Below are 24533 nucleotides of genomic sequence, written 5' to 3' on the forward strand. Positions count from 1 at the left end.
TCAGCAAAAAGAGAGGGAGAGGACGGTGGGGTCGAAGGTTTTTTTAATGATGGGAGACAACAGTGGATTTAAACGTGAGAGGGACAGTACCAAAAGAGAGAGAGAACCGTTAAGGATATCGTCTAAAATGTGGAAGTTGGATGGTCAGCAGTTTAGTGAGAATAGTGTCAAGGAAGCAGAAGGCAAGATGAGCTCTGAGTGAGATAGAAGATAGGAGAGAAACTGGAGAAAGATGCAAGTTAGGGGAACAGGCAGGTGTTTGTGTGGCCGTAGAAGTGACTCCAGGATGGTATGTTGCCTCCCTGGTGCCAGGGTCAAGGATGTCACAGAGCGGCTGAAGGACATTCTTCTGGGGGAGGGTGATCAGCCAGAGGTCGTGGTCCACATTGGTACCAATGACTTAGGGAGGAAGGATTTAGCCCTGCAATCAGAATTTAGGGAGCTAAGTAGAAAATTAACAAGCAGGACCTCAGCAGTAGTAACCTCCAGATTACTCCTAGTGCCATGTGCTAGTGATTACAGAAGTAGGAGGATAAGGCAGATGAATGCATGGCTGGAAAAGTGGTGCCGGAGGGAGGGCTTTAGATTCCTGGGACAGGCTCTGGGAGAGATGGCACCTGTAGAAGCCAGATGGATTGCACCTGAACAGAGCCGGGACTGAGCTCCTTGCAGGGCGTTTTGCTAGTGCTGTTGGGAGGGCTTTAAACTAGCTCAGCAGGAGTGCAGGAACCAAGAGAAAATATTAGAGAGGAAGACCAGGGTGCACAAAATACTGGGAGGGACAGAGAGTACTAGTTTAGAGAAGAGTAAGTTAATAGGTAAAGTCGGGGCAAGGGAGAAAGTAACAAAAGCCAAATCAGGGTTATTGTGCATGCATGTAAATGCACAGAGTATAGTAAATAAGTTTGGGGAGTTACAGGTGCAGACTGCCATGTGGAAATGTGATGTTGTGGCAATAACAGACCTGGCTCAAGGAAGGGCAGAACTGGGTGTTCAATATTCCCGAGTACAAGGTGTTCAGAAGAGACAGGAAAGGAAGGAAAGGATGAGGGGTGGCGGTATTGGTTAAGGAGAGCATTGCAGTGCTGGAGAAAGAGGATGTCCCAGAGGGTTCAAGGACAGAATCAATTTGGCTAGGGTTAAGGAGCAAAAAGGGTGCAATTACATTGCTTGGTGTAGCCTATAGACCGCCAACTAGCGGGAAGGGTGTAGAGGAACAAATCTGCACGGAAAATACAGAGAAATGCAGGCATTATAGAGTAGTTATAATGGGAGACTTTAATTACCCGAATATAGATAGGGACAGTGGTAGTGTAAAGGGCGGAGAGGGACAAAAGTTCCTAAATTGTGTTCAGGAGAATATTCTCCAGAAGTATGTGTCTAATCCACTGTTGGACCTGGTTCTTGGAAATTAGGTTGGCCAAGTAGATCAAGTGTCAGTGGGGGAACATTTAGGAGATAGTGATTATTGTATTGCATGTTTTAGGATGATGATGAGAAAAGCACGATAGGCAATCCAGAGTAAGAATAATTAATGGGACAAGAGCCGACTTCAATGGAACAAAAATGGAGCTGGGCCAGATAGACTGGAACAAAAGATTGGCAGGAAAAACTGTAGCTGAACAATGGGCTACCTTCAAAAAATGAATTGGTTCGGGCACAGTCAAGTATTTAGACATTCACCTGAGTTGCCATAGCCTCCAGGGCTATGGGTCAAGTGCTGGAAAATGGGATTAGTGTAGTTAGATCTTTGTTGACCAGCTCAGACACGATGGGCTGAATGGCCTCCTTCTGTGCTGTAAACGTCCATGAGTCTATATTCCATCTAAAGGGAAAGGTGGGGCTAACAAATCCAGAGCTCTCTGGATGAAAAAGGAGATTGAAATTCAGATAAAAAGAAAAAGTGCACTTATGACAGGTGTCAGGTAGAAAATACAATTGAGAACCAAGTGGAATACAAAAGGTTCAGAGGGGAGGTGAAAAAGCACATGAGAGAAGCGAAGAGGGATTATGAGAAGAGACTGGCAGCCAACATAAAGGGGAATCCCAAAGTTTTCTACAGGCATATAAATAGTAAAAAGTTGATAAAAAGAGGAGTATGGCTGATTGGGGACCGAAAAGGGAATTTACACATGGACGAAGGGGCCATGGCTGAGGTATTAAATGAACACTTTGCATCCGTCTTTACTAAGGAGGTAGATGCTACCCAAGCCATGGTGACAGACTCTGAAGGGTTCAAAATTGATAGGGAGGAAGTGTTGAATAGACTATCGGTACTAAAACTTGACAAGGTACTGGGACCAAATGAGATGCATCCAAGGATATTGAAAGAAGTGAGAGTAGAAATTCCAGGGGCACTGGCCATAGTCTTTCAGTCTTCCCTAAACTCAGGGGTGGTGCTAGAGGACTGCAAAATTGTAAACATTATGCCCTTGTTCAAAAAGGTTGCAAGGATAAGCCCAGCAATTACAGACCAGTCAGTTTAACTTCAGTAGTGGGCAAGATTCTAGAAACAATTATTCGGGATAGAATTAGTAGTCACATGGAAAAATATGTGTTGATAAGGGAGAGCCAGCATGGATTACTAAAGTTTAACTAACTTGCTGGAGGTTTTTGAAGAGGTAACAAAAAAGGTGAATGAGGGTAATGCAGTTGATGTAGTGTATATGGACCTTCAAAACGCATTTGACACAGTGTCACACAACAGACTTCTGAGAAAAGTTATTGCTCATGGAATAAAAGGGACAGCAGCAATGTGGATACAAAATTGGCTGAAAACTGGGAAGCAGAGAGTAATGGTCAATGGATATTTTTCAGGCTGTAGGAAGGTTTGTAGTGGAGTTCCCCAGGTGCTGGTATTGGGACCCTTGCTTTTCCTGATATATATTAACGATCTAGATCTTGGTGTGCAGGGGACAATTTCAAAGTTTGCAGACGATATGCAAGTTGGGAGTGTTGTGGACTGCAAGGAGGACGGTGTGGAACTTCAAGAGGACAGACAAGTTGGTAGAGTGGGCAGATAGATGGCAGATGAAGTTCAATGCAGAGAAGTTTGAGGTGATGCATTTTGGTAGGAAGAACATGGGGATGTAGAAGCAGAAAGACCTGGGTGTATATGTGCATAGATCATTGAAAGTGGCAGGACAGGTGGAGAGAGCAATTAGTAAAGCTTATAGTGCCCTGGGCTTTATTAATAGGGACATAGAGTACAAGGGCAGGGAAGTTATGCTGGATTTATATAAGACACTCACTAGACCTCAGCTGGAATATTGTGTACAGTTCTGGGCACCATGTTATAGGGAGGATGCGAACACATTGGAGAGAGTGCAGAAGGAGTTTACAAGAATAGTCCCAGGGATGAGAAACTTCAGCAATGGGGATAAATTGGAGAGATTAAGGCTGTTCTCCTTGGAGAGAAGAAGGCTAAGAGAAGATTTGATAGAGATGTTCAAAATCATGAAGGGTCTGGACAGAGTAGACGGGGAGAAGCTGTTCCCACTCGTAAAAGGATCAAGAACGAGAGGGCACAGATTTAAAGTGATTTACAAAAGAAGCGAGTGGGACAGGAGAAAAATCTTTTTCACACAACGAGTGGTTCGGGTCTGGAATGCACTGTCTGGAAGTGCGGTGGAGCCAGGTTCAACTGAGGCATTCAAGAAGGCATTAGATGGTTATTTGGATCAAAACAATGTGCAAGGGTACAGGGAAAAGGCAGGGCAATGGCACTAGGCCATGATGCTCATTTGCAGAGCTGGTGCAGACACAATAGGCCGAATGGCCTCCTTTTGTGCCGTTAAAATTCTGTGATTCTGTGAACATCAGCAAAAACAGACCCCAAAGAACATGGCCCAGTCCTGGTGTGACCAGCTGTAAAATCCAATCACGGTAATTACTTGTGAACTCGCTGGTGTCTCAGAAGAGCGGAAGACTGAGTGAATCCCTTCCCACAGTCTGTGCAGCTGAACGGTCTCTCCCCAGTGTGAATTCGCTGGTGTACAGTGAGTTGAGATGATCGCTTAAATCCAATCCCGCATTGAGAGCACCTGAATGGTCTCTCGTCAGCGTGAACACGTTGATGGGACATCAGTTCCTGGGAACCTTTATAACGCTTCCCACAGTCTGAGCATTTAAACGGTCGCTCCACAGTGTGAACTTGCTGGTGTCTGAGCAGATTGGATGACTGAGTGAATCCCTTCCCACACTCCGTGCAGGTGAATGGCCTCTCCCCAGTGTGAATTCGCTGGTGTACAGTGAGGTCAGATGATTGATTGAATCCAGTCCCGCAGAGAGAGCACCTGAATGGTCTTTCATCCATGTGAACACGTTGATGAGACAACAGTTCCTTGGAGCTTTTATAACACTTCCCACAGACTGGGCATTTAAAAGGTCTCGCGTCAGTGTGAATTCGCTGGTGCCTCAGTAATGTGGATGAGCGAGCAAATCCTGTCCCACACTTGGAGCATATGAATAGTCTCTCCCCAGTGTGAACTCGCTGGTGTGTCAGCAGGTCTGATGAACAAGTAAACCCCTTCCCACATTCAGAGCAGGTGAATGGCCTCTCTCCAGTGTGAACGCACTGGTGTTGCAGCAGGTCAGATGAATGATTGAATCCCTTCCCACACTCGGAGCAGGTGAATGGTCTCTCCCCAGTGTGAATTTGCTGGTGTATCAGCAAGTTGGATGATCGAGTGAATCCCTTCCCGCACTTGGAGCAGATGAACGGCCTCTCTCCAGTGTGAACTCGTTGGTGTACAGTGAGGTCAGATGATCGCCTGAAACGCATCCCACAGTGAGAGCATCTGAATGGCCTCTCATCAGTGTGAACACGTTGATGTATCAGCAGGTGGGAGGACTGAGTGAATCCCTTCCCACACTCGGAGCAGGTGAATGGCCTCTCCCCAGTGTGACTGCGCCGATGAGTTTTCAGGTCAGATGGGTAATTAAATCCTTTCCCACAGTCCCCACATTTCCACGGCTTCTCCCTGTTGTGACTGCATTTATGTTCTGATCGGTCAGATAATTGGCTGAAGCCTCGACCACACACAGAACACGTGTACGGTTTCTCTCCACTGTGAACAGTGCTTTCTCCTTCCGTGTTCAAAATCCGGTGACATTCACATTATGATAAATTGGGCTGCAAATCCTCCCCTTCTAATATCCTGTGAAATCGATGTAAAACAGAAAAAAGGGAGTGAGGGAGAACCCACAGAAACACAAAGGCAGGTTGTGAAATGGAGCTGAATGAATCTGGTAATTTGTGGGGCCGGCACCAGGGAAAAGTGACCATAAAAACTGCTGGATTGTCGTAAAAACCCAACTGGCTCACTAATGTCCTTCAGGGAATTATTATTATTTATTATTATTATTTAAATGGAGAGAAACTTCAGAATGCTTCAGTGCAGAGGGGTCTGGGTGTCCTCGTGCATGAATTGCTGAAAGCTAGTATGCAGGTACAGCAGGTAATAAGGAAGGCAAATGGAACTTTGGCATTTATTGCTAAGGGAATAGAGTATAAAAATAGGGAATTATTGCTGCAACTGTACAAGGCATTGGTGAGACTGCACCTGGAGCACTGTACACAGTTTTGGTCCCCTTACTTGAGGAAGGATGTAGTTGCATTGGAGGCAGTTCAGAGGAGGTTCACGAGATTGATTCCAGAGATGCGGGGCTTGTCTTATGAGGAGAGATTGAGCAGTTTAGGCCTATCTCGCTAGAGTTTAGAAGGAGGAGAGGAGATCTAATTGAGGTATATAAGATGCTAAAGGGGAGAGACAAAGTAGACGTGGAGCGGATGTTTCCTCTTCTGGGGCATTCTAGAACAAGAGGCCATAGTTTTAAGCTAAGGGGTGGTAGATTTAAATCAGAGATGAGGAGGAATTACTTTTCTCAAAGTCGTGAATCTGTGGAATTCACTACCTCAGAGTGCAGTGGATGCCGGGGCGCTGAATAAATTTAAGGAGGACATACAGATTTTAAATTAGTAACAGGTTGAATAGTTATGGGGAGTGGGCGGGAAATTGGAGTTGAGGCCGAAATGAGATCAGCCATGATCGTATTGAATGGCGGGGCAGGCTCGAGGGGCTGAATAACCTACTCCTGCTCCTAGTTCTTATTAATGGAACCTTCCACCCAGACCGGGCCAATGCAAGACTCTGGTCTCTATGAAAGGAGAGAGAGAGAGAGAAGTAGGAGAGGCAGCAGCTGAAGAAGAGGGATTTTATATACCTACTACTCGACCATAACTTTGACAAATCTCCTGAACCACTAGCCTCCAGCACCTAGAAGGACCAGGGTAGCCGGTGTATGTGAACACCAACTCTCCAAGTTCCCCTTGAAGTCACACACTCTCCTGACTGGTCTGACATCCAGTACTGAATGAACAGGAAATTCTTTCATATAAATACTGGGAAGACTGAAAGCGTTGTCTTCAGTCCCTACTACAAACTCCATTCCCTAACAACTGACTTCATCTCTCTCACTGGCAACTGTCTGAGGCTGAACCAGACTGTTCAAAACTTTAGTGTAATACTTCACCCCAAGATGAGCTCTTTTTAAAAATTATTCGTTCATGGGATGTGAGCATCGCTAGCTAGACCAGCATTTATTGCCCATCCCTAAGTTAAGAGTCAACCACATTGCTGTGGGTCTGGAGTCACATGTAGGCCAGACCAGTACAAGGATGGCAGATTTCCATCCCTAGAGGACATTAGTGAACCAGATGGGTTTTTACTACAAAAAAAACCTATCTGGTTCACTAATGTCCTTTAGGGAAGGAAATCTGCTGTCCTTACCTGGTCTGGCCTACGTGTGACTCCAGACCCACAGCAATGTGGCTGGCTCTTAATTGCCCTCTGAACAAGGGCAATCAGGGATGGGCAATAAATGCTGGCCTAGCCAGCAACCCCACATTCCATGAATAAATAATGAAAAAAGCTTACAACCACACATCCTCGTCATCACCCAGACAGCCTGTTTCCACCTTAGTAACATCGCCCAACTCTGCCCTAGTCTCAGCTCACCTGTTGCTGAAACTCTCATCCATTCCTTTGTTACCTCTAGACTTAACTATCCTAAGGCACTCCGTGCCAGCCTCCCACATTCAACCTCTCTGTAATCTTGAGGCTATCCAAAACTCTGCTGCCCTTGTGTTTACTCACACCAAGTCTTCCTCGCCCATCACTCCTGTGCCCGCTGACCGACAAAGGTTCTTGGTTAAGAAGAATCTAAATTTTTAATTTCTCATCCTTATTTTCAAATTCCTCCATGGCCCCTCCCTGTCTCTGTAATCTCCATCAGTCTCATGACCCTCTGAGATATCTGTGCTCATCTAATTCCAACCTCCTGAGCATTCCTATTTTAACTGTTCCACCTTTGGTGGCTGTGCCTTCAGTTGCCTAGGCCGTAAGCTCTGGAATTTCCTCCCTAAACCTCTCTGCCTCTCTACCTCAATTTCCCCCTTTAAGATACTCCTTAAAGCCTACCTCTTTGACAAAGCTTCTGGTCACCTGCCCTAATATCTCCTTATGTGGCTCAGTGTCAAATGTTGCTTTGTAATATTTCTGGGAAATGCCTTGGAACATTTTGTTACATTAAAGTTGCAATATAAATACAGATTGTTGTTATTGATTTGGACATATATCATTGTTTCTTCTTCATCACGGGTGAATAACCTGTAACTCCTTATCTAACATCATTGTGGGAGCACCTTCACCACACGGACTGCAGCAGTTCAAGAAGGTCAAACATCATCTTCTCCACAGGTAACTGGGGATGGGAAATATCTGCTGCTGGTCTTGTTAGTGATGCCCAAATCCCCAGAATAAATTTTATAAGTATGCATTTGTAGAACAGATTAAAAGCATCTACAGAAATATTTGTTCCTAAAACAATGATCTTTTACGTTTCATGTCCAGTGTCTGCTCAGCAACCTCATCTTCCCCAGAACCTACTTCCCTTTGACAATTTCACGTTGGAAATTGCTGAGTCCTTGTGGTTAAACCCAGCAGCTTCTCCTCCATCTCACTCCAACTCAAACTGATACAGCAAAGGCTTTGAAAATAAAATTGGATAAGTACCTGAAGAGAAAAAGCTGGGCTATGAGGAAAGGGCAGGGAGTGGGACTAACTGATTTGCAGTTGCACAGAGCCAGCACAGGAATGACAGGATAAATGGCCTCCTGTATTGTAATCATTCTATGGCTGCATGAAAAAGACTAACACTGGAGGCCAGGGACCAACCTCTCCAATCAACACCCACCCAAATACAAATCCATTCTTAATTGGTTCATCTCTGTTCCCAGACTCGGTTCTGTGAGAAATGCCTGCAATAAAACCAAAACAAAATACTGCAGCCACTGGAAATCTGAAATAAAAAGAGCAAGTGCTGGAAATACTCAGCAGGTCAGGCAGTAACTGTGGAAAGAGAAAGAGTTAACATTTCAGGGTGTACAGAATGAATTATGGGGAATACAAATGAAGCAGAATTTGACAGTCAATATAAGCTCAGAAGTGGGAGAGAAATGATCTCTAGTGCAGGAAAAACAATTCCTGGCCATGGGAAGATAAAGCTGGTAAATCAGCAGTGAATAGCTGGGGGGATGGGCAGCAGTGGAACCTCATTTAGACACAGTTGGTGAAAATAACAGTAAAATACCAAACATGGTTAAAATACACCCATCATTAGAGGCAGATGGAGCCATACAATGGTAGAAAGGTGATTGTGAAGGGTAGGGGTGAAACAGAGCAATGGATGGACATGGATTCAGATCCACAGTAAAGGAGCCACACCAGCCTCAGAGACATGGGACCAGAGCGCAGCAGTAAAAGCACTAAAATGTACATGAATGTTCAGTAATACTCACCCCTGAAACAATTTCACTGTTTTCAAATTTAAAATCTCCTGCTGGAGCCTGCAGCTGGAAAGATATCAGAAGAACTGGAGTCAGAGAAAAATCTCACAGGCTTCAAATCTTCTAGCTCTCTGTAAAAGAAGATTACAAAAGTCATAAGTGTCAGATGCAGGTATAAATTCAGAAGAGACAAACATTTCTCTTGATTTGAGTTTGCTGTGTGTAAATCCGCCCCTTCTAACCCCTGTAAAAGGGTTTCCAGAATCCATCACTGTCAGTCCAGGATAGAATTCACAATATTCTCTCCTCCTGCTTCTGGTCCAAGATAACTTAAGCAAGGACATATTTGCATTGGAAGCAGTTCAGAAAAGGTTCACTAGGCTGATTCCTGGAATGAGAGGCTTTGCCTCATGAGGAAAGGTTGAGCAAGGTGGGTCTGTATTCATTGGAGTTTCAAAGAATGAGGTGATATTATTGAAACCTGTAAGATTCTGAGGGCACTTAACAGGGTGGATCCTGAGAGGGCTTTTTCCCCTTGTGGGAGAATATGGAACAAGGAGGCACAAATTAAAAATAGAGGTTTTCAATAAACTTGACTGAGATGCGGAAGACTGAGGTGAGGAGAAATTTCTTCTCTCAGGCATCCATTAGTCTGTGGAACTCTCTTCCCCAGCAAGGGCTGGAGGTCTGGTTATTGAATAGATGCAAAGTTGAGTATTGCTATTAAAAAAAAGGGACATGTTGAAGCTTTTCATCTTGCACTGAACAGGACAGCTGGCAAGAATACCAATATAAGGGGAAAACAACTATATATACTGTATGCAAAGCGAGTGCTGATTGGTTGGCAAGTGGGCTCTGACTGGTAGAGGCATTGCCATGGAGAATGCACCAGTGATAGTGACTGACAGTTAACTGCCAAGCATTGCAAACAGACCATACCCAACCAGCCTGTGTTTGCAAAGCTCAAAACAGTGTCCAATATTAGATGTGATTCCGTGATTGGACAACATTTGCTAAATAATCGTCAGTGTGCTAAAAATTACATTGATAACCAATTTAAGATTCTTAGTTGGGCTTGCAGTGTGGTGCATTTGCATGTACTGGAAGCTACATATATTATAGGGCTCTGTTCTTTGCAGAAAGAAAAAACATATACACACATTGCGCCTGTTTCAGCTAAACAAAATAAGTGACAGCCATTTGCTGACTCATTCCTCAGGACAATGCCTTGACCAATCAGGGTCAAACTGGTTCAAATTTCAAACAATGCTTTGCAGTTAACTGTCAGTCACCATCACTAGTGCATTTTGCATAGCAACGCCTCTACCAATCAGAGTCCACTTGCCAACCAATCAGCATTCTCTTTACATACAGTATATAGAGTTGTTTTTCCTTACATTGGTATTCTTGCGAAGTGCCCCGATGAGTACAAGACGAAAAGCTTCCACGTCTCTTTTTTCAGCAACACTCAAGTTCTTTACTACCAAAAGACTAATTGAGACCGAGTTAGACAAATTTTTCATTTAAGCATCAAAATAAGGGGCGGGCAGTGCAGTTAAGACCACAATCAGATCAGCCATGATCTCATTGAATGGTGTATCATGCTCAATGGGCCGACAGGCCAACTCCTGCTCCTAGTTCTGATGTTCTTATTCTTATGTTGTTAGGATGGCAGCGCGTGCGCCCAGCAGCACATTGCCCTTCAAACGATGGCGGTAATTAACCCGGGACAGTCACCATCTCCTGTGTGCAGCGCGAGAATAAAATCAATGAGCCAATGATTTTCTCTCCTGGTCACCGGTGCCATGAAGCCCCGCCCATGCTCTGTACCGTCACCAAGACGGCCACTGAACCAAGATGGCGACCATTAAATTGGGCCTATTTCCGGGAAAAAGTTCCAGAGCTGAAAACGCGGGACCTGCAGAGGCTTATTCTGGATTTGCGGCCTACTTCAGGTGTTTGTGAAGCCGCCACTCCCTCCCGACACCGACTCCCGGCTCCATTCCTCCCTCCGCCTCATCAAATCTCACCCGCTGAAAAAATCCTCTCCCGCACTTGCAGGACTCTGATCAAAGTGACACTGCGCATGCTCCAGATACAGTCCAGTACTGCGCCTGCGTACTGGGCTCTTGGAGTGTTAATAGATCACATTCACATCCGAACGGAATGTTGGGTAACAGCAGCACCATTGAACCCCCCAGAGGGGAAAGAAAATAATTGAGATCAATTAATAAAAAGACACACATGAATCCTCGTGAATAAATGCTCTTCCATACTCGAATTGCTCAAAGTGACTTAAACCGCTTCTCTCTTGTAGGAATACACTGAGATTTTAAAGCTTTTGCCACTTGTTCCCATGCCTCTCTCCTGCCCTGAAGGTGCTGATTCTAGCTACGTTCAATCCCATAGTCACTGGTTCCTCTCTCGATCACGGGATGAGGAATATACACTGTTCCAAAAGAACAGATGAAAATCACTTCGCCCATCATGCTTGTGCTGGCTCTTCGGAAGATCTATCCAATTAATTCCACAGCTCTGCTGGCACTGTCAGAACAATATATATCCGCTGCAGTGATGCAGGAGCTGAATGGAAAAGATTTTTCAGTTGGGTGCTTCTCAGGCACATTCACCTCCGTGGAAAGGTCACTGGCCCAGTGTACTGAGCCAATATCAAGCGTTCACTGGTTAGTTAAGCCCATAGAGTACCTGGTAGAGTTTACTACAATAATTCTGCACACCCCACATATCACAGTGACATTATGAATAAAGCCCAAGTTAAGGGAGTATCCCGAGTGGGATGGAGTAGATGAATTATTGAAGTACAAAGCAAAGGCATTAAAAGATTGCAGCCTCACAACTACCAGTTGCCTGTGATGTTGCAGTATGAGGTGAGAGTGACTGCCCTTGACATCAAGGCCGCATTTGACCGAGTGTGGCATCAAGGAGCTCTAGTAACATTGGAGTCAATGGGAATCGGGGGAAAACTCTCCACTGTATTCACAAAGGGAGGAGACAAAAAAAAGGCCAGTTAGCTTAACCTCCCTCACTGGGATAATGTTAAAGTATATTATAAAGGATGTAATAGTAGAGCATTTAAAAATGCATAATATAATCAAGCAGAGTCAGAAAGGCTTCATGAAGGGGAAATCATGCCTGACGAATTTATTACAATTCTTTGAGGAGGTAACAAGCACGATAGATAAAGGGGAACCAATGGATGTAATATATTTGGATTTCCAAAAGATGTTTGATAAGGCACCACACATAAGGCCACTTATTAAGATAAGAGGCCATGGTGTTGGGGGTAGTATTTTAGCATAGATAGAGGATTGGCTAACTAATAGAAGACAGAGAGCTGGGATAAGGGCTGCATTTTCAGGATGGCGACCTGCAACTAGTAGAGTGACACATGGATCCTAAGAACATAAGAAATACGAGCAGGAATAGGCCATTCAATAAGATCATAGCTGATCTGCTCCAGGCCCCAACTCCTCTTTCACGCCAGCTCCACATAGCCCTCAACTCCCCAGTATTTCAAAAATCTTTAAATACTTTCAGTGATCTACCCTCTACAACTTTCTGGGGTACAGAATTCCAGACATTCACTACCCTCTGAGAGAAGAAATTCCTACACATCTCGGTTTTAAAGACCCCTTATTCTGTAACTGTGTCCCCTAGTTCAAGATTCCCTCTCTAGTGGAAACATCTTCTCAACATCTACCCTGTCAAGCCCCCTCAGAATTTTTTATGTTTCAATCAGATCACCCCTCATTCTTCTAAACTCTAATGAATAAAGGTCTAACCTGTTTGGCCGTTCTTGATAAGTTAACCCCTTCATGTCAGGCATCAGCCGAGTGAATCTTTCTGAACTGCCTCCAATGCCAGTATATCCTTTCTTAAATACAGGGACCAAAACTGTACACAGTACTCCAGGTGCAGCCTCACCAACACCCTGTACAGTTGAAACAAGACTTCCCTATTCTTAAACTCCAACACCCTAGCAACACAGGCCAAAATTCAATTTGCCTCCCTAATCGCTTGCTGCACCTGCATGCTAACTTTTTGTGTTTCATGCACAAGAACACCCAAATCCTTCTGTGCTGCACTTTTTTGGAGTGTCTCCATTTAAATAATAGTTTGCCTTTTGACTCTCGCTACCAAAGTGCATAACCTCACACTTTCCTACATTAAACTCTAACTGCCAAGCTTTTGCCTACTCACTCAGCCTATCTATATCCGCTTGAAGATTCCTCATGTCCTCATCATAATGTGCCCTCCCACCTATTTTTGTATCTTCAGCAAGTTTGGACACATTACACTCTGCCCTCTCCACCAAGTCATTAATATAGATCATAAATAATTGAGGTCCTCGGACTGATCCTTGTGGCACTCCACTAGTTACGTCTTTCCAACCTGAAAAAAGACCCATTAATCATGACTCCCTGTCTTTTGTGTGTTAACCAATCCTCAATCAATACCCCCAAATATCGTGAGCTCCCATCATGAGCAATAATCTTTTATGTGACACCTTGTCGAATGCCTTCTGGAAATCTAAATACACTAAAGTTACCCTTTATCAACTATGCTTATTATATCGTCAAAGAACTCTAGCAAATTTGTCAAACATGATTTCCCTGTCACAAAACCATGTTGACTCTGTTTGATTGCGTTCAGCTTTTCTAAATGTCCTGCTATTTCTTCCTTAATAATGGAATCTACCTTTTTCCCAGCTACAGATGTTAGGCTGACTGGCCTATAGCCTATAGTCCCTCCCTTCTTGAACAGGGGCATCAGGTTAGACGTTTTCCAATCCGCTGGGACCCTCCCAGAATCCAGTGAGTGCTGGAATATTTCGACCAATGCCTCCACTATCTCTGCAGCCACTTCCTTTCAGTGCTGGGGTCACAATTTTTTACAATATATATTAATGACTTAGATGTGGGAAGTGAATGTACTATCGCCAACTTTGCAAATGACAGAAAAATAGGTGGGAAAGCAAATGGTGAGGATGATACAAAGGGTCCACAGTGGGATATAGACAGGTTAAGTGAGTGGGAAAAAAACTTGGTACGTGGAATATAATGTGGGAAAGTGTGAGATTATGCATTTTGGCAGGAAGATTAGAGGAGCTGAATATTATTTAGATGGAGAAAGACTGCAGAAAGCTACCACACACAGGGATTTGGGAGTGCTCATGCATGAGTCCCACAAAGCTAACATATCAGTTCAGCAGGTAATAGGGAAGGCAAATTGAATGTTGGCCTTTATTTCAAAAGGAATGAAGAGTAAGAATAGGGAAGGCTTGCTAAAATTATACAAGGCACGAGTTAGACCATACCTAGAATACTGTGAACAGTTTGGTCCCCTTATCTCAGGAAATATATACTGGCATTGGAGGCAGTCCAGAGAAGGTTCACAAGGTTGATCCCGGGTATGGAGCGATTTTCTCATGAGGAGAGGTTGAGTAGGTGGGCCTGTATTCATTGGGGTTTAGAAGAATGAGAGGTGAACTTATTGGAACGTATAAGATTTTTAGGGGGCTTGACAGGGTAGATACTGAGAGGTTGTTTCCCCTTGTGGGGGAGGCTAGGACCAGAGGGCATAATCTCAGAGCAAGTGGTCACCTATTTAAGACAAAGATGAGGAGGAATTATCTTCTATAAGAGGGTAATGAATCTATGGAATTCTTTACCGCAGAGAGCTGTAGAGGCTGGATAACTAAGTATATTCAAGGCTGTGGTAGACACATTTTTAGCAGTAAGGGAACAAGGGTAATGGGGAAAAGGCAGGAAAGTGGAATTGAGGATTGTCAGATCAGCCATGATCTCATTGAATGGCGGAGCAGACTCGATGGGCCGAACGGCCTACTTTTTCTCCTACGTCTTATGGTCTTATGGTTGGAGTCATACCTAGCACAAAGGAAGATGGTTTTGGTGGTTGGAGGTCAATCAACTCAGTTCCAGGACTTCACTGTGGGAATTCCTAAGGGTACTGTCCTCGGCCCAACTATTTTCAGCTGCTTCATCAATGACCTTCCTTCCATCATAAGGTCAGAATTGAGGATATTTGCTGATGATTGCACAATGTTCAGCACCATTTGCAACTCTTCAGATACTCAAGCAATACATGTCCAAATGCAGCAAGACCTGGACAATATCTAGGCTTGGGCTGACAAGTGGCAAATAACATTCGCACCATAAAAGTGCCAGGCAATGACCATCTCCAACAAGGATGAACCCAACCATCGCTCCTGGATGTTCAATGGCATTACCATCACTGAATCTCCCGCTATCAACATACTGTGGGTTACCATTGGCCAGTAACTGAACTGGACTAGCCATATAACTACTGTGGCTACAAGAGCAGGTCAGCAGCTAGGAACTCTGTGATGAACAACTCACTTCCTGACTCCCCAAAACCTGTCCAGCATCTACAAGGCACAAATCAGGAGTGTGATGGAATATTCCCCACTTGCCTGGATGTGCAGGTCCCACAACACTCAAGAAGCTTTACACCATCCAGGACAAAGCAGCCTGCTTGATTGGCATCCCATCCACAAACATTCACTCCCTCCACCATCGACTCACAGTAGCAGCAGTGTGTACCATCTACAAGATGCACTGCGGTAATTCACCAAAGCTCCTTAGACAGCACCTTCCAAACGCACGACAACTACCATCTAGAAGGACAAGGGCAACAGATAGATGGGAACACCTCCCCCTAGAAATTCCCCTCCACGTCACTGACTTGGAAATATATCACCATTCCTTCACTGTCGCTGCGTCAAAATCCTGGAACTCACTTCCTAACAGCACTGTGAGTGTACCTACACCACATGGACTGCAGCGGTTCAAGAAGGCAGCTCACCACCACCTTCTCAAGGGCAACTAGGGATTGGCAAAAACGCTGACCCAGCCAGCGAAGCCCACATCCCATGAATGAAGAAAAAAATACAAGGACCGTATCAGACTCCTGCTGTGTCTTTACTTCCCCATGACTGCCATAGTATCCTATTAAACACCCACCACAATATTTAGCCCAGAAAGCTGAGGTTATTATGATCACAGCCCTTCAAGCTCTTACTGAGAGAATCACCAACTATTCTGAAAGCTCCTTTATTTGTAACTCCCTTAGTGTAAACCTACTTCTCCGGCAACAAAAACACAGCCTCTCCACAGCAAAAAGGAAAACTCTCACCCACCATTTCAAACTCCGAATGATTTGAGATATTGCTGGTAAGTGACCAGGACAAGTTGCTATTTGTAGGGTGAAGGTGCATTAGCGGCAGGGGTTAGTGAAGAGGGTGATGGTAATAACCAGACAGACTGACTCACTAGGAAAGCTGCTCCAGAGGGGATTCCTTGCGATCCACCCAAAATGCAATCATTGTGATTATGGCCAAAGAGGCTAGGCACCATAGGAAAGACTTTCCCTCATCACTCACAGCAAGTAAGGTCTCCCCCATTATACATGATACGAACATATGAATTAGGGTTAGGCCACTCGAGCCAGCTCGGCCATTCAATAAGATGATTGGTGATCTGATCATGGCCTCAACATTCCTATCACAAGAATGGCTCTAATTTGAATTGGGTCACACCTTAATGTCTTAGAAAATAATTAATTTTGTTTATGGATCAAATTGGGGCACGTTTCTCTTTCCTTGAGTTCTCAATGCACCAGGACATCCATCACCACCTGAACCTGTGTCTCATCTGTGTCCAAATTAATCTAGACCTGTGAAGTGAAAGGTCCCAATGGACATATCCCATCTGAATGATGTTCCGTGGAAAATATTGCAGTTTGATTATACAGGCCTATTACACACAGTAAAAGGAGGGGACCGGTATATCCTGGTAGTTATAGGTATGTTTACATGGTGGATTGAAGCTTTCCCTGTCTGTATAAATGATGCAGTCACCTACAGCTAATACTTTGTGGGAACAGATCTTTACCAGATGGAGCTTTCTGAAAAAGATAGAGAGTGATAATGGTTCTCATTTCACAGCAGAGGCAATACAGCAGCTGTGTCATCTTGTGGGTGTGGAACAACATTTCTGCATCCCCTACCGCCCAGACTCTAGTGGGATGGTCAAGATGTTTAATCACTCTGGAGAAACGACACTGAAAAAGCTGTCATGAACGGAGCTGATGATCTGATCAAGCCCAATGACTGGGTCACTGCCCCACCTGGTGTCTTAATGACCATTCACTCCACTCCTGTTCACTCCCCGGTCACAGCTCATTGTCCAATCCAGATCGTGCTTCCCACCGGGTCCCACACCCCATGGCTACTCAACAGACTCAGGACCAGTTTCTCCAGAACCTCCAACAAACCTCAGCATTCTCCCTGCTACAGGCAATGGAGAAGATGGTGCTGCCCATCTCAACGCCTCCAGGGAGAAACACCCCACCTGTTACATAAACTGTTCAATGGGAGATGAAGTGACGTTAAAAATATTGTTAAATGGGGGGGCTACTTGGGAAGGTCCATATGGCGTTCTACATAAATTGGGAGAAACAAGTCTTAGATTGAGTATTCAGTAACGAGAGAAGGAAACGCAATATGTGTGTTACCATGGAGATCAGTGTAAACTGTATAAAATGGAAAGTCAGATAACTAGACGGAGAATAAATGCAGTGTTTGATTTTATCCAACAGGAACAACGTGTGGATGGTCATCGTGCTCCTGGACTGTGTCCAGGTTGAAGTTCTGTTCCGGCCGTATGATCCTCCCCCAGTTTGTTCTTTCTGAGCTCCAGCCAGGTGATGTTAAACACTCAGGTGGGAAAAACAAAAATCTACAACAATGAGTTTAACACAGCTGATTTATTTGATATATAACCAGAATATTAAACTTCAGTGCAATTATTATCGGCAGAAAGGAACACCAACTCTCAGAATGAACATGGTCCAGTCCTGGATGTGATTAACAGCTGCAATCACAGCAGAATCCAACCCCTGCAGTCACTTGTGTACTCGCTGGTGCCTCACCAGGTGGGATGACTGAGTGAACCCTTTCCCACACTCAGAGCAGGTAAACAACCTCTCCCCAGTGTGAACTCGCTGGTGTCTCAGCAGATGGGATGAATGGATGAATGCTTTCCCACAGTCGTAGCAGGAGAATGGTCTCTCCCCAGTGTGAACTCTCTGGTGGGCCAGCAGGTGGGCTGACTGAATCCCTTCCCACAGGCAGAGCAGGTGAACGGCCTCTCCCCCGTGTGAACTCGCTGGTGTATCCGAAGGTCGGATGAATTAATGAATCCCTTCCAACACATGGAGCAGGTGAATGGCCTCTCCTCAGTGTGAGTGATTTGGTGCCTTAGAAGGTCGGATGACCGAGCGAATCCCTTTGGGCACATGGAACAGGGGAACGGTCTCCTCGCAGTGTGAGTGTGTCGATGAGTTTCCAGCCGGGATGAGTATTTGAATCCCTTCCCACAGTCCCCACATTTCCATGGTTTCCCCATGGTGCGGTCATCCTTGTGTCTCTCCAGGTTAGGTGATCAATTAAAGCCTTGTCCACAAACAGTACACGTGTACAATTTCTCCTCACTGTGAATGGTATGATGCTTTTTCAGGCTGTGTAACTGGTCAAAGCTCTTTCCACAGTCAGTACACTGGAACACTTTCACTCGAGTGTGTGGGTGTCTTTTCCAGTCACGCTGATGCTTGAAATTTTTTCCTCAGACAGAACAGACAAACATTTCTGCTTCTACATTCAAGGGCCGATGATATTCAGGTCCTGATGAATTGAGTGGCTTTGACAGATCTTGATAATTGGTTTTAGTTTCCCTTTGACACTCCAAGCCTGTAAAAAGAGAAAATATAGAATAGAAAGAGGCCATTGGACCAACTAGTGTGTGCTGGTGTTTACATTCCACACGCTTCCCCTTCCATTCCATCTAACTCAGCTCAGTCTTTCAGTTCATCTTTCTATTCCTTTTTCTCTCATGTACTCATCTAGTTTCCTTTTGAAATTATCTTAGCTTTTTGCCATAACCACTTCCTGTGGTCGTGAGTTCCACTTTCTAACCACTCTGAGTAAACATATTTCTCCTTATTTCCCTCTTGGATTTATCAGTAACTATCTTGTATTTCTGGCTCCTAGTTGTGGATTCTCCGACAAATGGAAACATTCTCTCCACATCTACAAGGTCCCAAATGGCAGACTGGGCAGAAAAATAAAAACTCATGGGATCCCAGAGAAAGTTACAAGTTGAATACAAGTTGAATCCAAAATTGGCTCAATGGCAGGAAGTGATTATGATGGTCGATGGGTGGTATTTTGTGAATGGACGGCTGTTTCCAGTGGGGTTTCACAGGGCTCAGTATTGGCTCCTTCATTCGTGGTTTATATAATTGAGTCAGACCTAAATACGAACATACAAATTAGGAGCAGGAGTAAGCCACTCAGCCCCTCAAGCCTGCTCTGCCATTCAATAAGATCATGGCTGATCTGATTGTAACCTCAACCCCATATTCCTGCCTACCCCCGATAACCTTTCACACCCCTGTTAATCAAGGACCTATCGAGCTCTGCCTTAAAAATATTCAAAGACTGTGCTTCCACTGCCTTTTGAGGAAGAGAGCTCCAAAGACTCACAACCCTCTGAGAGAAAAAATTTCTCCTCATCTCCGTCTTAAATGAGCGACCCCTTATTTTTAAACGGTGACTAGATTCTCCAACAAGAAGAAACATCCTCTCCACATTCACCCTGTCAAGACACCTCAGGATCATAAACGTTTCAATTAAGTCACCTCTTACTCTTCTAAATTCCAGTGGATACAAGCCTAACCTGTCCAGCATTTCCTCATAAGACATTCCTGGTATTAGTCTAGTAAACCTTCACTGAACTGCTTCCATCTTTCTTTTACATCTTTCTTTAAATAAGGAGATCAGTACTGTACACAATACTACAGATGTGGTCTCACCAATGCCCTGTACAACTGAAGCATAACCTCACTACTTTTGTAATCAATTCCCCTCACAATAAATTCTAACATTCTATTAGCTTTCCTAATTACCTGTTGTACCTGCACACCAGCCTTTTCTGGTTCATGCACTTGGACACCCAGATCCCTCTGAATCTCAGAGTTCTGCAATCTCTCACCATTTAGATAATAAGCTTCTTTTTTATTCTTCCTGTCAAAATGAACAATTTCACATTTACCCACATTATACTCCATTTTCCAGATCTTTGCCCACTCACTTAACCTATCTATTTCACTTATGTCCACTTCACAATTTACTTTCCTACCTATCTTTGTGTTGTCAGCAAATTTAGAAACCATTGCTTTGGTTCCTTCATCCATGTCATTTATATAAATTGTAAATAGGCGTGGCCCCAGCACTGATCCCTATGGCACAGCACTCATTACATTCTGCCAACCAGAAAAAGACCCATTTATGCCAACTCTCTGCTTCTTGTTAGCTAGCCAATCTTCTATCCATGCCAATATGTTACCCCCTACACCAAGATCTTTTATTTTCTGTAATAAACTTTAATGTAGCACTTTACCAAATGCCATCTGGAAATCTAAGTACAGTACATCCACTGCGTCCCCTTTATCTGCAGCACATGTGAGTCCTTCAAAGGACTCCAATAAATTGGTTAAACATGATTTCCTTTCCACAAAACCATGTTGACTCTTCCTGATTGCCTTGAATTATTCTAAGTGCCCTGCTATAACATTGTTAATAATAGCGTCTAATATCTTCCCTATGACAGATGTTAGGCTAACTGATCTATAGCCTCCTGCTTTCTGTCTCCCTCCCTTTTTGAATAAAGGAGTTATATTTGCTATTTTCCAATCTAATGGACATGAACAGGAAGTTTGCTGATGATACAAAAATGGTTGTGTGTTTTATAATGAGGAAGAAAGCTGTAGGGAAAACAAGGCAAAGGATTACATGATAAATGGAAGGATACTGAGAATTGTAGAGGAACAGAGAGATCTTGGAGTTCATGTCCACGGATCCCTGAAGGTAGCAGGACAGGTAGATGTGGTGATTAAGAAAGCCTACAGGATATTTACCCCTATTAGCCAAGGCATAGAATATAAGAGCAGTAAGGTTCTACTTGAACTGCATAAAACACTAGTTAGGCCAGAGCTAGAGTACTGTGTACAGTACAGGAAGGATGTGATCGCACCAGAGAGAGTACAGGGGGGATATAAGAAGATGTGCCAGGAATGGAGAATTTTAGCTCTGAGGTAAGATTGGATAGGCTGGGGTGGTTTTCTTTGGAGCAGAGGAGGCTGAGGGGAGACTTAAAGGAAATGTATAAAATTATGAGGGGTTTAGATAGATTGGATAGGAAGGCACTATTCCCTTTGGTTGAGGGGTCCATGATGAGGGAAAGAAGTAGGAGGTATAGAGGGGATATGAGGGAATTCTTTTTCACCCAGAAGGTGGTGGGGAGCTGTAACCCGCTGCCTGAAAGGATGGTAGATGCAGAAACCCTCATAACATTTAAAAAGTGTACATTAATGATCTAGACATGAATCTAGGAGCTATGATCAGTAAGTTCGCAGATGAAATGAAAATCTGTGGTGTGGGAAATAGCAAGGAGGAAAGCTTTAGACCACAGGACAATATAGATGGGCTGTCAGATGGGCAGAACAGTGGCAAGTGGAATTTAATCCTGAAAATGTGAGGTGATGCATTTTGGGAGGACTAACAAGGCAAGGGAGTACATGAGAATGATAGGACTTTAGGAAGTAGAAAGGATCAGAGGGACCTTTGTGTGCATGTCCATAGATCTTTGAAGGCAGCAGGACAGGTGTATAACGTGGTTAAGAAGGCATATTGGATATTTGTCTTTATTAGTCAAGGCATTGAATACAAGAGCAGGGACATTATGATGGAGCTGTATGAAGCATTAGTTAGGCCACATCTGGAGTAGTGTATGCAGTTCTGGTCGCCACACTGTAGGAAGGATATGATTGCACTGGAGAGGGTGCAGAGGAAATTCACCAGGATGTTGCCTAGGCTGGATGTTTCAGCTATGAAGGGAGACTGGATAGGCTGGGGTTATTTTTATTAGAACAGAGAAGGCTGAGGAGGGACCTGATTGGGGTGTACAAAATTATGTGGGCCATAGATAGGGTAGATAGGAAGAAACTTTTCCCCTTAGTGGAGGGTCAATAACCAGGGGGCATAGATTTAAGGTAAGGGGCAGGAGCTTTAGAGGGATTTGAGGAAAAATCTTTTCATCCAGAGGGTGGGGGGTATATGGAGCTCACTGCCTGAAAGGGTGGGAACCCTCAAAACATTTAAGAAGTATTTAGATGAACATTTGAAATGTCATAGCATACAGGGCTACAGGTCAAGTGTTGGAAAATTAGATTAGAGCAGATAGGGGCTTGATGACCGGGCCAGACATGATAGGCCAAAGGGCCTGTTTCTGTGCTGTATAGCTCTACGGCTCTAGGTATTTGGATGTACACTTGAAGTGATGTAACCTGCAAGGCTACGGACCAAGAACTGGAAATTGGGATCTGGCTGGATGACTACTAGTTGGTCATTACGGACACAGCGGACTGAATGAATTGCAACATGGACAACAAACTTTACCCAAAACTGGGACTGTAACTCTCACTAATAACACAGCTCAATGGTTTGCCCATTTTAGCTGCCAAGTATGTTTATATAAGCACACGAGGTAATTTGCCTGCATAGAACAAATTCTTCAACATTCCCAATGAGATCGATGTAATCATTAAAAGATGAAAAGATCATTAAAAGTTTCCCAGTCTCTCTAATATCTGAAATCTTTGCCCACAGACATTTCACCTTCCACATTCAGAGGGCGATGATATTCAGGTCCTGATGAATCAGGTAACTGTCAGATCATGACATGATATTTGGTTTGAGGTTCCCGCTTGGGAATCCTCCTGTTCTAACTCCTGTAAAAGGAGTTTCCAGGGAAGTTTCACGGTGAATCCAGGATCGAAATTCACAACATATTTTCTTCCTGCATCCGGTCCGAGGATGGCCGCGCCTGCGCCTGCGCCCTGTCGCTATAAAGACGGCGGCTGCGCATGCGCCAGGCTGCACATTATCCCTATAAAGATGGCGGCTGCTAACTCGGACCTGTCACTAGCAGAAACATCAACAGTGTTGAGCCTCTCGGTGTAAATAACGGATTGTATCAAAAGTACTGGAACAGACTTCTCACCCTCCGGACGCTTTTTGAATGATGGCGGATAAGGAGACCCAGAATGCTCCGCGCGAATGAATACGCCCTATCTCCACCAGAAGGGCAGTAACGCGCAGGCGCAGGACGGCTCCGCCCCCGGAAGCCGCCTGTCTGAGCGGAGCATGCGCAGTGTGGCTCCAGGCTGAGCGCAGCCTCAGAGAGAGTGAGCGCGGCTCCTGGAGTCTGAATGGGAGCGGCCGGGAGCGGGAGGAAGAAGGATTCCTGTAGGAGCTGTTAATCCATTTCACACAGGCAGATACTTTTAATTTATGATGGGTTTATAGGAGTCAGTAGCAAGGCAGCTCATATTGCCAATCCCCAGTTACCTGTTGAGAAATTGATGGTGGGTTTTGTTCTTGAACCGCTGCAGCCCGTGTGGTGAAGGGGCTTCCGCAAAACTGTTAGGTAAAGACTGAGAGGATCTTCATCCAGTGATGAAGCAACAGTGACGTGTGTCCCAGTCTGTAACATTGACTTACATTTATAACGGTGATGTGTGTCCCAGTCTGTAACACTGACTTACATTTATAACGGTGATGTGTGTCCAAGTCGGTAACATTGACTTACATTTATAACGGTGATGTGTGTCCAAGTCTGTAACACTGCCTTACATTTATAACGGTGATGTGTGTCCCAGTCTGTAACACTGACTTACATTTATAACGGTGATGTGTGTCCAAGTCTGTAACACTGACTTACATTTATAACGGTGATATGTGTCCAAGTCGGTAACATTGACTTACATTTATAACGGTGATGTGTGTCCAAGTCTGTAACACTGACTTACATTTATAACGGTGATGTGTGTCCTAGTCTGTAACATTGACTTACATTTATAACGGTGATGTGTGTCCCAGTCTGTAACATTGACTTACATTTACAACGGTGATATGTGTCCTAGTCTGTAACACTGACTTACATTTCCAATGGTGATATGTGTCCAAGTCTGTTACACTGACTTACATTTATAACAGTGATGTGTGTCCCAGTCTGTAACATTGACTTACATTTATAATGGTGATGTATGTCCCAGTCTGTAACATTGACTTACATTTATAACAGTGATATGTGTCCTAGTCTGTAACATTGACTTACATTTATAATGGTGATATGTGTCCAAGTCTGTAACATTGACTTTCATTTATATAGCACCTTTGATGTAATCAAACATTCCAGGGTGTTTTATGGGAGTTTTACAAAGCAACATCTGACACCGAGACACACAGCGATATCAGGGAAGAAAGTCAAAAGTTTGGTCAAAGAGGTAGGTTTGAAGGAGTGTCTTAATGAGGAAAGTAAGTTACAGAGGTAGAGAGATTTCATGAGGGATATTGTGAGTTTTTGCCTTTGGCCCAGCCACAAACACTGAAGGAACTGAAAATGGGGTTGCTTAAGAGACCGGAATTAGATGAGCACAGAGATCTCAGAGGGCTGTGGGGCTGGAGGAGATGACAGAAACAGGTGTGGGCAAAGCTTTGGAG

At 44.2% G+C, this 24533-nt stretch overlaps 3 protein-coding genes across 4 annotated transcripts in view; 1 reads left to right on the forward strand and 2 right to left on the reverse strand.

The window, feature by feature from the left end:
• LOC144697739 (uncharacterized) overlaps positions 1-24533 on the forward strand; it is an 88235-nt gene that overhangs the window by 52891 nt on the left and 10811 nt on the right. The window contains exon 7 of the mRNA XM_078569746.1: positions 10799-10805. Within this exon, the coding sequence (XP_078425872.1) occupies positions 10799-10805 (7 nt within the window). The remainder of the gene's footprint in view (positions 1-10798; positions 10806-24533) is intronic.
• Positions 3890-5110, reverse strand: LOC144698366 (uncharacterized; the record flags this gene model as incomplete). Its single annotated transcript, XM_078570322.1, has 2 exons — positions 3890-4388; positions 4455-5110. Coding segments are annotated over 2 exons (1155 nt in total), but the record flags the coding sequence as incomplete, so codon positions are not given.
• Positions 17659-22829, reverse strand: LOC144697590 (uncharacterized). Of its 2 annotated transcripts, none has more exons than XM_078569633.1 (2): positions 22647-22829; positions 17659-18659 (listed from the first exon to the last, which is right to left on the reverse strand). In XM_078569633.1, the coding sequence occupies exon 2, from the start codon at positions 18316-18318 to the stop codon at positions 17923-17925; it is 396 nt and encodes a 131-aa protein (XP_078425759.1). In that variant the 5' UTR covers positions 18319-18659; positions 22647-22829; the 3' UTR covers positions 17659-17922. The 2 variants fall into 2 exon arrangements, with proteins under 2 accessions (XP_078425759.1, XP_078425760.1); XM_078569634.1 differs by lacking the exon at positions 22647-22829 and adding an exon at positions 19877-20010.

The sequence above is a fragment of the Cetorhinus maximus genome, chromosome 23 (genome assembly GCF_964194155.1).
Source record: "Cetorhinus maximus chromosome 23, sCetMax3.hap1.1, whole genome shotgun sequence".
NCBI lineage: Eukaryota > Metazoa > Chordata > Chondrichthyes > Lamniformes > Cetorhinidae > Cetorhinus > Cetorhinus maximus.